Source organism: Mercenaria mercenaria, chromosome 13 (genome assembly GCF_021730395.1).
Source record: "Mercenaria mercenaria strain notata chromosome 13, MADL_Memer_1, whole genome shotgun sequence".
Taxonomy (NCBI): Eukaryota; Metazoa; Mollusca; class Bivalvia; order Venerida; family Veneridae; genus Mercenaria; species Mercenaria mercenaria.
In genome coordinates, this window is record NC_069373.1 from 41,049,323 (window position 1) to 41,063,353 (window position 14,031).

Here is a 14,031-nt window from a genome sequence, read left to right on the forward strand (position 1 = left end):
CAAGCATAGGTTCAACTTGTTGCGCGTGTGTGGTAAGTGACTTTCTGTTTATGGTTAAAGTAAACTTACCAAACTTTTCTTCCATCCCAGCTTGCTTCCAGCCAGAGGCAAGTTCTTGGCTGTATCTAGAAGTCAGCATTTCCTTACCACGATCGGACAAAAAGGCCTTTTTGAAATTGCTTCCAAACTTGTTTACCAAAATTTGCTCGTAGGAAACCAATGCCTTATAAATATCATAGCTCACTGGAACTTTAAAGGAGCCCAATACATACTTAATATACTAGTACATGAGTCATAGGGTTGATTGGTACCATCTGGGGGGATTAATTCTTATAGTGATTTTTGGAAAGGCATACAACCCTGGAGTAAGATAATATGTGATAGCAATGTATCGATGGTAGCTTTTGGTGTGATATCATCCTGATATATGCCTACACTTAGATACAAGTTCAGATGAGCTAAAATATATCCAATGTAGATATACGAATTATGGAACATAAGCTTTTCAGTTTGAATAATTGATGTATTTGTAACAGGTATTTAAAAACAAACAAAATATTTCCTTAATTTTCGACACTTTTGGGTTTGCTTCTTTGAATAAATGATAATTAAAATAATGAACATTATAAAGAACATCTTAATAGCATGGACAACTATTAAGCATAATTACAGCTCATAATTAGATTTTCTTCAGATAGATGTTAGAGCTTGAGGTACCATTTCCCCCTGCCTTCCCTAAGGAATCAAGGAATATTCAACATTATGACGTTCGGAAAGTACAAACCGAATGCTTTTTGTTCCTACATAAATGCCGTCATAACGTTAGGGCTTTTGTAATTTACGTGACATTTAATATGTTTCCTAAAAACATTTAAGACGATTAAATAGTGCTTCACAATGATTAAGAAAAAGTGCATGCTGTAGTTTATTAACTTTATTATTATATAATAATGAATTAAATTTGCTTTAAAACGAGATTTCTTTCACGTACCCGTTAACATCTAAATTAGTGTAATTTACGTAACAGTGATTTTATTACCAACATTATAGATATTTTACTTGTACTAATAACCCGATGACCAAGATGTTTATCATTCTTCAATATAATTGAAAGTACAGACTGAATAGTGTTTCTTATAACTATTCTTTCTGCAGTGGTAGGAACTTTTCCATGATGTAATCTCCATATAAGTTTTATGTTACCAAAATGTACAAAACTGAAATTTCTGAAGTGAATAAAATGCCCTGCACAGAACGGGAAAAAATATAACATTTTATAATAATAACTATACATAAATTGTATTGTTGAACTAGATATTTACTAGAATGCAGTGAATCACCATCTCATTTCAATAGTGCGAATTTTACGTGACAATAATATGTGTTACCAAAATCAGTTCAAATCAATTATAAATGTTCAAGAACATAATTATACATGTATATATACTGATACACATTTTAGAAATAGGTTTTAAACAAGTAAAAAACAAAAAGATACTCATTGGAACACCATGGTTTCATAGGGACAGAATCATTCTTAGTTTAAATGTTAGAAATCTCCTGAGACTTACTTATTAAAAGATGACACATATATTCAGCCTTAATTATTTGACCTTCAACCGATATTTATGTAAACAAGTAAAGGAACTTGCTGACAATTCAAGCGTTCAAAGAGTACTTTAAAAAGTACCAACACTTTATAAGTGTCAGAGAGAGACATAACGGAAAAGGGCACACTTCTATATATACTTTATTGGAATAATTCATGATATACTGGCATTAATACAGACCACAAATGTCAACGACATGGTTATGAAAATAGGAGTCTGGCATAAGTTGTGCCCAATATTATTTGCGTCCAACCATATGAACGATGCAATGTATCTACCTGCTTATCCGTTAGTTTATACTATTTTGTTTTAGCTCGATGGTGATAAAAGCTTCAAACCTATTGGTATCACTCTTGAGTCCGCTTCCTGGAAAACCAGTACTGGTGTCATTAGAAAAGACATGGTTTTGACCCCAGTGGAGCACTCGAAACTACGACTCCTGGATTGAGCCGACACCTTATCCACTAGACCACCGCTCCCCTATCTGCTCCTAGTGATGAATCTTGAAGTAACCCACTCTTGTGCAGAAAAGCTTTTAAGGGTTCGTGGCTTCAGTGTGTCTAGATCAGCCGCACCAGCAGCACAGAATGTGTAAATTACTATAGAACAGACTATCAACCTTCATGCCAAGAAAAAGGGAAGCATCATAAGTTTCAGCAGACATTATTCTTCATACTACAGGTGTTGTTTGACACAGCACATGCGAGCTAAATATGTTGAAGCTACACAACCGAAAACAGACATGACTTCAGAAGACAAATCCACACACAAAGAAGTGGAACCTTCGCAGATCAAAGCAGATTATGCAGATGTAAAAATGTGATGACAGATGTAGAAAAATGCATGTATCCATTCAAAGAAGAAATTGGCACTAGCGGCATTTACTTAAAAAAGTCAAAAAGGTGACCAGCTCTCAGAATAGAATGGCTCAGATATGGGCTGAAAGAAATGTGTTTTGGACTATTCGTGATATTAGTTGTTGAACACGCATGATGTAGTCATAGAATTTCCTGTGTCATTTGCAACACCCTACGGAATGCCAACAAAGACCGACAAAGCCAAACTATTATACTACGTTGATGGAAGTATCGAGCTGCAACAAGCCATTCTATGGTGGCATATTTCTGCATACGAGAATCATAAAGTTTTCATGAACATTTTATTAACTTTCCCGAAAAAAAAACAATACTTTTCGCGAAAAATTGAATAAACTTTCGTGAAAGTAGGAGAAAGTTTTCGTGAAACGAGACAATGTGTCAAAATAGTGCCCTGAACTGCATAAATATAACTCAGTAGTCCCCTCTACGGAATGAAGCGTGTTATATCAACCTCAATCCCCAACCATCACCCCTAAGAGTGTCTAAAACTTATAGATATTTTATTACAAGCTTCTTTTGTTCACTTACAATATTTTTTTTTATTACTTTCCTTTTACGTTACTATAAATAGCTTATATTTAGTAACTTTTTTATTATTGGCCATAGGGAAAAACCGAGACCACTTTTCTGTGGTACAGCATGGATGGTACCTCCAATTTTTAGGTGTATTTTGACATATCTGGGCCTTGTAAGAATTTTTTTTTCTTTTTGGTTAAATTTCTTCCCTTTGTTGTTACTGTCCCTTCGAAAACTGGCTAGATTTCATCATGTGTTCGAGAGTTATGGCCCATTAAAGGGCCAAAATTTGCTATTTTTGGCTTGTGAACTCGATACAGACGTTTTGAAATTGATTTTAACTAAACTTGCAAACAATTTGTATTGGCATTATAACGTGGTTCCTTTCGAAAACTGACCAGATCCCATCATAGAGTTATGGCCCTTTAAAGGGCCAAAATGTGTTATTTTGGCTTTTGCAGCCATATAGAGACTTCATTTATGGTTTGATTTGATACAAACTTGCAGAATATTTTTAACAACAATATCTCTTGGATTCCATGATGAATCTGTCAGATCTATTCATAGGTTCCCGAGTTACGGCCCCTGATTGACCCCTGAAAAAGCCAAAATGTGTTATTTTTACCTTGTGTAAACACGAAATAAGTGACATTTTATATTTGATTTTAACCAAACTGACACACAAGTCACAATAAGATTCCATCACGAGTTCTAGTTACTGCCCCTGAAAGTGGCAAAATTTTCTATTTTGGCCATTTCAGCCATATAGAGGTTTGATTTATGCTTTGAGGTAATACAAACTTGCTCAGAATATTTATCTTGTCGATTCCTAGGCCAAGATCAAAACTGGGTCATATTGGATCAAAAACTAGGTCATCCGGTCAGAGCAAAGGAAAATCTTGTAAACACTATTGAGGCCACACGTATTTATCTTCATGAAACTTGGTCAGAATGTTTATCTTGATGATTCAAAGGCCACGTTTAACAGGTGAGCGATATATGGTCATCATGACCCTCTTGTTTACTGATTCTTCGTGGACTTTGATCAGAATGTTTGTCTTAGTAAAATCTAGGTCGTTTGAATATGGGTCATCTGGGTTTAGAAACAACGTCACCCGGTCAAAAAAAGGAAAAAGAAATACTCTGTGTGTGTGCAACAGGAGCTGCATTTTTCACTGAATATTCGTGAAATTCGATCGGAATGATATTCTTGAAAAAATCTAGGTCAAGTTTAAATATTGGTCATCTGTTGTTAAAAACTAGGTCACCAAGTCAAATCTGACAAAAACGTTGTGTAAACAATTGGGGCTGCGTTTTCTAACTGGATATTTGTGAAATTTGAACAGATTGTTTGTCTTGATCAGATCTTGGTAAAGTTTAATAAGGTCATATGGGGTCAAAAAGTTGGATCATTCTGTCAACTTATAGAAAAACTTGGTGTGTGCAAGAGGGGCTGCATTTTTATCTGATATGCATGAAACTTGGTCAGGATGTTTGTCTCCATGAAATCTCTAGTTTGTTAATCTGGGTTACATCGGTTCAAAAACTAGGTCACCATGTCAGAAAAAGCTTGTTTACACACTAGGGCCACATTTTTTATTTAATATTTATTGAACTTGGACAGAAAGTTTGTTTTCACAAAGTCTTAGAGGATTTTGAATCTTGGTTACGTGGGGTCAAACACTAGGTTACTAGGTCAAATCAAGGGAAAGGCTTGTTTACACTGTAGATGCCACTCTTTTGCTCCAATCTTTACAAGTCTTTGTTAGAATTTTTGTTTCTGTAAAATCTTGGACGAGTTGTAATTTGGGTCTTATGAGTCAAAAACTAGGTCACTATGCCAAATCTTGTTTATACACTAAAGTATACAGGTGTGCTCCAATGTTCATGTAACTTGGGCAGAATGTTTATTACATGAAAAACTCGGACGAATTTGAAATGGATGTTTACACTGTTATGGTGTGTTTCTCAGGCGAGCGACCTAGGGCCATCTTTGCCTTCTTGCGTATGATTTTTTTTTTCACTGGCATCGACGCAGATTTATGGAATTTTCAAATTTACTGTCCTTAATTATGCCAATAGAATTTGATGTCTTATAAAATTATTAGTTATTTTGTGATGCTATGACTTGTATATTGGGTGACATGTTATGTATAAATCAAAACTAATAAAAAAAATGTATATTCCGAGGCATTGTATTCTGTTATAAATGCAGTTTATGAAATAATAGATAGCAGAACCAAGTTATCATGTACTTAGACAATGTTTAAGATAGGTCAGTGAGTGATGTCCCATACAAATGTTTAGTCCTAGCGTTCAAATAAAATGGCGAAATATTGTTTTGGTGGGAATTATAGTATGTAGATACAGCAAACACTACTTAAGTAGATACGATATACACAGTTTTAGTAGTATACTCAGCATACACTATCACCGTAGGCATATGGTATGCACGGCATACACTGTAGATTGAGGTACCTTTTCCTAATTTAAGCAGAGTATGCATAGCATACCTTTTTTTGTGGTAGATACATGGTATGCATTGTATACCTTTTTGTAGTCTAAGCAGGGTAAGCATAGCATATCTTTTTGTGGTAGACACATGGTATGCATTGTATACCTTTTTGCAGGGTATGCATAGCATATCATTTTTGTGGTAGACACATGGTATGCATTGCATACCTTTTATACCTTTTTGTAGTCTAAGCAGGGTATGCATAGCATACCTTTTTGTGGTAGATACATGGTATGCATTGCATACCTTTTTGTAGTCTAAGCAGGGTATGCATAGCATACCTTTTTGTGGTAGATGCATGGTATGCATTGCATACCTTTTCCTAGTGTAAGCAGGGTATGCATAGCATACCTTTTTGTGGTAGATGCATGGTATGCATTGCATACCTTTTAGTAGTGGAAGCAGGGTATGCATAGCATACCTTTTGGTTGTAGATACATGGTATGCATTGCATACCTTTTCCTAGTATAAGCAGGGTACCTTTACGAATCAGGGTATGTATAGCACATGCATGGCATACACTGTGGTTAATATAAAACTGTGATGAACACATGGAAATGCAGCTTATATGCAGACCTGTATCCAAACAAGACAAGTTTTTCAGAGGCATCCCATTATTGCGAGTTTCATGTATTGTTATATGAAGACAGTCTAATAAATTGTTAGGCCTCTGCAACACCTTACTTCAGCAATATGACTATTTAAATCAGATTATGGTTATTATCCGGTAACCTTACTTCCAGTCCGTCCCGTTACTCTAAACCACATCATTTAACAAGGACGAGTGAAAAATCCATAAGTAATTCGTTTTAAGGAGACACATGTTCCAGCTGCGAAAATGTGTCCACACTGAAGGGTTTACACATGTGAGGTTGGACATTTTTTCTCAAAATGATAATAATTCTCAATCTATAAAATAGCTCGTTACATGTGAAAAAAGCCCATACAAAATAGATTATTCTAAATGCAATTTTTAACTTACTAAATTGCAATAATGTTTTTCCGTGTCATAACGATCCCGAGGGATTCTGAAGACGTTATAACACGAAAATAACAGTTTCGTAATTTTTTCTCAATAATAGATTTTGATGAAATGTGTTGTATTAAAAGATCATGTTATGATGTATTAAAAAATGAAATAAAAATACTAGGTTACCAGCTTTGTTTCAAGTTAATTTGCCTCTAGTTATGGTGATATTTTTAACATTTTTCAAAATTTCTATAATCTTAAAATATATTTCAGCAAAGTACAATAATCAGCATAAACTTGATATCTAAGCATTTTTATAATGGAAAACAATATATCTATTTGAAACATGCTCAGAGAAATCAAAAGAAAATGATTTTGTAAAGAAAGGAATACTTGTTCAGCAGACCCAATGGCTAAATATATTTCAGCAAAGTACAATAATCAGCATAAACTTGATATCTAAGCATTTTTATAATGGAAAACAATATATCTATTTGAAACATGCTCAGAGAAATCAAAAGAAAATGATTTTGTAAAGAAAGGAATACTTGTTCAGCAGACCCAATGGCTATTTTCGCATATTTTTGTCAATTTTAAGTTGGTACTTCTGCTATTTTATCGAGTTTCACATAATAGAATTTAATCAAACTCTGCACATACCTTTGGGTATGTCTACCTAATCTAAAACAAAAAGAAAATTGATAGGTCACCATATTAGATTTCGCTTAAATCAAATTACAACGTGGTTTGGCAGGCATTTATATAAATACAACGCAGGTTGGTACTCTTTCAGTGTTTAAGCAAATGAATTAGAGATATATCAAATTATTAAACGGCAGATTTCTTAATAAGCGGATTTTAAGGTGTTTCTGAAGCATTTTGATGTCATTTTGATGTCATAGAACGATGAAAGTTTCCGTCTTTCTCCGAACCTGTAGTTTACGAATACGAATATACGGTAGGGGTACGGTAGGGGATTAGAAACAGCTGTGACTCAATGCAGAGTTGGAGCGCCGGTATAAATTACAGACTCCAGTATATGTCGAATTGAAGCAATTTGAACTTAAAGTACTTTACATGTATATATTTTGTAACCATGGTGATACTTATCCTAACCTCTAGTTAGTATATTATAGATATTATACATTAAATGCATGCGAACATACAATAATTTGCGAATTTCCGCCGTACGCGACATCACATCACTTCCAAGCATGCGCAGAAGACCGCTCCTACTCTGCAATGAGCGACATCGATTAGAAACACAACCAAATTGGCACGGTGTTGGGGTAAATATCGACCCGTCCGGAAAAAACTGTAGTGGGCGCCTTTAAATTCCCATGAACTGCGCGGGAAAATGCGAGTTATTGTTCAATGTTGACGTCAGTTCCTTTTGAATCATCCGTTTTAGGGCCCTAATACAGTTACATATTGCCACGGAACGTGCATGTATAAAAGGTGTTATAACAGCACGCGAGCGCAAGAATCTCGCTGTTTACACACGTTTTTTGCTTTTAAAACACCTCCGAAAAAGTGACAATAACAGCAGTTTTATGCTAGAAAAAGCCTTAAGGATTTCACTTTTTTTTTTTGCTAACCAAAACTTTTTGTGTAGCAGTTTTTATTATTGCTATTATTGTTATTAATTAAACACTCTAATCGTTCAGAAGAGAAATAGTATGTATATTTTCTTGTATACTGTCATACATTAAGAAGCCATTAAGAAACCACTTTCAATTAATTTCTTGCGTATTGCAAGTAATCTTTTTTGGATGTTGTGATACCATATGTAAGCCACTTGCGGTTAATTTCTTTTGTATTGTGACTTTCTATTAGAGTTTTTCAATTTTCAAGTAATTTCTTCTAAACTTAACCATCTTTCTTTAAACGTTTCATTATTTTTCAGTTAGAATGGTAGACTTTCAAAGGTCATGTAACAGACGAATGATTTCAGTAGTCGCAGTGATATTCCTGGTCAATTTTGCGTTGTATACTGTTACAGATTTATCAATATCACTTCAAGGTAAGAAGTTCATCATCTTCACAATAAAAAGACGGATGACCATTTTCATCAGCCTTTTAAATTATTACTCACAATATAGAGTCTGGGGTCTATTGTTATCACTCTTTACAATTGTTGCAATGTACACACTGATCGCAATTTTCAACAACATTTTATTCCTTCCTTGCAATATATAGAATGGTTTTCAACAACTGACATATTAGAGTCAACCTCATATACTCACAGATGACAACTAAGCTAACTCGTGTTTCCAGTTAAGTGATTTCAAATGGCCTACATTTCATTTCATGACTGTAAGTTAGGTTAATATAGTAAACTCTCGATCTTTATTTGTTAGTTTGAGATGATTTTAATTAGACTGGTGTAGTAGGTACAGTCTATTTAAACTTTTTTCCAACTTGATTATCAAAGAGACAAATTTGAATATATTTTTACATCTAATGGTGACAATTGCTTGTTATTTAAAATACTAAAGGTAAATTAAAAACAAACCAGCAACTATTAATAATAACAGAACCTATTTTGAAAAGTATCAATTCAGATTGCTTAGAAATATTAACTAGCCGTGAAGTGCAATTCTAATTAGCAAAAACAGAACACCAAATCCCGTCGTGGTCAAATGTAAATCCAATATCCGCAAATAATCACACAGACTCCAAACTGAACTTGGTATATCTAAAAAATATAAATTTTCTCTTTAAAGATAAATTATCAAATGTTAAATGTCCACACTTGTAATATTTTGTTAAAGTTGAGAATACAGGAAAGTTTGTCAATAAAATCTCACTCAGGTTCTACCGGTCACCGAACAACTTATATTTAAAGCATTACGAAGATTCTAGCACATTCATGTATCACCAAGAATAAAACAGAATAATCTGCAAAAATCTGAAGAATATTACAGACTTTAAAATAATGTTAATACCATGTTATCAGTATTTGTGATGAAACCCTCCGGAAAAATAGAGTATAAATAACAAATTGACAAAAATGATGTCTTAAAACTAGGACAGACTTTTAGCAAAAATGAGTCGTTAATATAGAATAATAATAAAGTGAAGCATAAGGGGGATTGGCATGTACATACAAAGACATCAAAATATATTTTGATTGAAATTTCATTCTAATGTTGATAAACTTAACATAACTGTAATCCACAGCTCGTCTTTATCTTCACTGCGTACTTTGTACAACAAGAGTGTTAACAAGCTTACATAAGTAATTTCTTTTTACAGAACACACGCGACATTATTATGACAAATAAGTTGATGGCAAAGAAATACAAGTCAGACTCTAACTTGCACTGAGTTCTTTTGTGTTAGACTGAAGTGAATATATTTTAAGAACTCAGTTGAAAATTCAGTACCTCTTTCAGTGTTTTAGGGGCCAATTTGTGGCTTAAATTTGGCTCGATTCTCCTCCCGAAGAAGTATACATTTTTTCCTCAAGTTTTAATTAAAAATAAACCCTCAAACTGGTACAAAACTTTCGGATTTATTTCAGTAAGTCATCAGAATGTAAATTTAAATTTTTAAAAGTTTACTGAAGCACTCCAAACGAATATTTAGAACACTGGAAGTGAAACCAATCTACTGAAAATTGCCGGGTTTTCGTTTGACGCTTATTTTCATTCATTTATCTTTTAGATTTTAGAGTTTGGAATAAAGGTAATGCGATTTGTTTGACATTAGGAACAGCAGGCTTATATTTCAGTAGTGTTTTGATGCTAAATAAGTCATGTATATAAAAAAAGACTTGTTTTGCTTATGGTTACTAACAATCAGTCTTTTTTTAACATTAAAATACCATATTGACTTTTCTTCCGTGGTACATGCCCGGCCGCTTAGCTCAGTAGGTAAGAGCGTTGGTCTATAGATCGCGGGATCGCGAGTTCGATCCTCGGGCGGCGCGTATGTTCTCCGTAACTATTTGATAAACGACATTGTGTCTGAAAACATAAGGCCTCAACCTCTGATAATTTATGTGGTTAAGTTGGCAGTTACTTGCGGAGAACAGGTTTGTACTGGTACAGAATTCAGGAACACTGGTTATGTTAACTGCCCGCCGTTAAATGACTGGAATAATGTTAAAATACGGCGTTAAACCCAAAAAACAACAACAACAAAAATTCTCGTGATACATAACAATAAAGCATCTGTGAACATATTTTTCAAGTTTGGGAATTTATAATCATATCAAACAGTATTGTATTTATAAACTACGTAATATATCCCCTTCTCTTGTAAAACAACAGAAAATTCCCCTCTCAAAAGGTCCATCCACCCTTCTCCTTTCACTGTAAAAACTCACTGGACTATATTAATTTTGCTGAATCACGTCTTGAGTCTGTTTATTTCTAGATTATTACATCACTAGACTTACCTTCAATTAGTCAGTTGAACTCTTCTTTGTATAACTTTGGTGCCAATTTCACTAATTTTCTAATTCATTCCATAAAATGTACAGACTGGTGCACATTTGCATCTATCCTCTATACCATTTCTAACAATGTTTATACAGGTTGCAGTTTTCACAAATTTTCTGTCAGTGAGTTCAGCTTACTTATTACAGTTAACTGGTTTAACTATAATTACAGTCAAAATAACATGCGTGCACAAAATGGAATATTTTCCTAATGTAGCCAAAAGGTGCTTTTTCATTTAGATGAATAAACTTGATATGATTGTAATGAACTATTTGTTTTTATCTCAGTTACATATTTTGTACTACAAGAAGGCTGACAAGCTGACTGAAGTCACCATTTTTGCTGAATTGGTATTCAAATAGGTTTGACGTAAGACAATAACGTGAACGACGTAAGCTGAACCCACTCTATAGTCAGACTGGTGCCCATTTTCATCAACGTTCGTTACCATTTCTCATACAGACTGGTCTCTTTCTAAATCATTCGATACAATATACAGGCTGGTGCCCATTGTAATCACTTTTCAATACCATTTCTAACATTTTACAGACTGGTGCGTACTTTGGTCAACTTTTTTAATCATTTCTCACAATGTATACACTGGTGCCTATTTTCATTATTGTAGTAGAGACATTATAACATTATAACTCCGCCTACTTTAATATATATCCAATCAGAGAGAGTGTGTGTTGCGTTGCTTTGTGTTTATATGTATGTATATGGAGGATGTTGTTATACTTGAGATTTAGAGTAAGTGCTCTAGTTACATTAATAAAAGATATATTAAACCATCCGACTTACGGCCAGTTATTTGTAAACATCAGTATTACAATCATCAATGTATTTTTATTTGCCAAGATGGGTAAAGTATTTAGCAGGTTTTCCCAATTCAGGCTTGATCCCTCGAAGGTGAAAATACTGGGTAAATGGCACTCAATGATCTGTTTATTTTACACATACAACACATTTATTTTATGTTAGAAAGCTGGAAAGTAAATGCAGATAGTTTCTTTGAGCTTCAATCTTGTCAATCTTATTTTGCCCAAATGAATAGTGTAAGAAGTTCGTAGAAGATATATTTTCGCTTGAGTCGCTGTAAGTATTTGCGAAAAAAGAAAATATACACTCGAATTGTTTATTATTAATAGAAATATGCCTATATATTTCACTTTCGCAAGTTGGCAGTACATCACAAATATTCTACAACACCGACAAGTTCCAATGTATAATAGGTTGGACTTTATTGCCTCGTACAAACATCACAAAATCTTATAAACGACTTCAAATGGAATTAACTATATTTTCTGAAAACTGATAAATACTGATTCAGATCTTCTTTTCAGATGGTGGTTCATCCGAAAACATACCAGATTATGGAGAAAACAGAGAACTTGGAGCAATATTTGCTGCTAGGCAACATCATCTTAGAGATGTATGTCTAATGAAAGGACACATTCCACCCCTCTCAATGGCTGAAAGTACATTCAAGGGGGGGACAGTCGTTGAAACTAGACATAACATTCTCTACTGTCCAGTAGAGAAGGTTGGTTCATCATTCTGGAAGAAGACTTTAACAGCTATGGGCCGTCTAGGAAGACTAGGCTCCATGTTCCAAGTGAAGCCAAGTAAAAATAATAAACTTGAGCTATACCAAAATTTAAGAAAGTCTAGTAATGGAACCACATATCAGAAAGACTGGTTCATGAAAACTGCTACATCGCTTATTGTTGTTCGTGATCCATATACAAAATTGTTCTCCGCCTACGTAGATAAACTCTACCATCCAAACTATCTCTTTTGGAAGATCACAGGTGAACAAATTGCGAAAAAGGCAAAAAATAAAAATAGTATCGTATGTGGAAATGACATCTCATTTTCTTCCTTTATAAAATTTATAATTTCTAAAACAGAGGGAGGAGGAAGGAAACTTAACCCTCACTTTACTCCTATATACGAGCATTGTCACCCTTGCAAAGCAAAGTATGAGTTCATAATGAAATTTGAAAACTTCAAGGAGGACCTTTACTATATTATGGATAACTGGAGTGCCAGATTTAACCTTAACATATCATTTCAGGATTTTGAAAGGCAAGCAGCAATAAATATTACTTCAAATCATGTAAAAGTCTGTTTCTCCACAATCAAAAAATTTTCAAAAATCTGCAATATTCCTGTACATAATTTTTATTTACGCACATGGCGATTTCTCCAAATAACTGGACTTCTGCCAAAAGAAATTGATATGCCCTTTCCGAATAATGGAAGTTCCTCTCGTATAACAAAAGAAACGTACATAAACGTTATCAAAGATGTATTATCACGTGATATTGACTGGGCACGAGTGAAGGAACAACGGCACCAAGCTCTCGTGCAAGCGTACCAGAGTATCGATAAGACAGACCTGAAGAAACTAAAAAAGATAGTGAGACTCGATTGTCAATACTTTGGCTATGATGAAACTCCTCATTACTTGTTTGAGAAAAGTAGTGAACAATTTAACTATTTTGATGGAATAAGTATGTCCTAACAGTTAAACTAATTATGCCCTATGCTATCAAGTACATACAAGAAATGCAGTGCACTTAAACTTCCGATGTCTTTCGGAATAATTATTTTCATTAAAACTGTGCTGTGACAAAAGTTTATGAAAATGCAGCTTTTAGAAATTTAGACTTTTCTGTTGGGTATAATATCTAATTTTAGTTCGGCCTTTCTGAGACTACAGAGATCTATTGCTCTTACCCTGTCATCGCTGTCGCCATTACCGTCAGAGTCGCTTACACATGCATTAGTTAAAGTTTTTTGGAAAGCTTCTGAAATTTGCTACGCCACATCTTCTTAACTGCTTTCTCTATTATCATCAAACTTCATATAAGGGATGGTTTTGGTATTGTCTTTACAAATAATTCAACAATAACTATGTACAGTATTTTATTAGTATAGAAACTGCAAAAATATTATGCAAATGAGCTAATGAAATATTAATAAAATATCAATAAAACATTATAACAAAACATGAACTCTATACTTCAATTTTATATCAATGGTGGTCTAAATATATACTTCTGCTGTTTTTTCTGGAATATAAATACTA

General features: G+C 33.9%; 1 protein-coding gene across 1 annotated transcript; it reads left to right on the forward strand.

The window, feature by feature from the left end:
- The first annotated feature begins 11,795 nt into the window (after positions 1-11,795).
- Positions 11,796-13,464, forward strand: LOC128547721 (carbohydrate sulfotransferase 9-like). Its single transcript, XM_053520834.1, has 2 exons — positions 11,796-11,799; positions 12,281-13,464. The coding sequence occupies exons 1-2, from the start codon at positions 11,796-11,798 to the stop codon at positions 13,462-13,464; spliced, it is 1,188 nt and encodes a 395-aa protein (XP_053376809.1).
- The last annotated feature ends 567 nt before the right edge of the window (positions 13,465-14,031 follow it).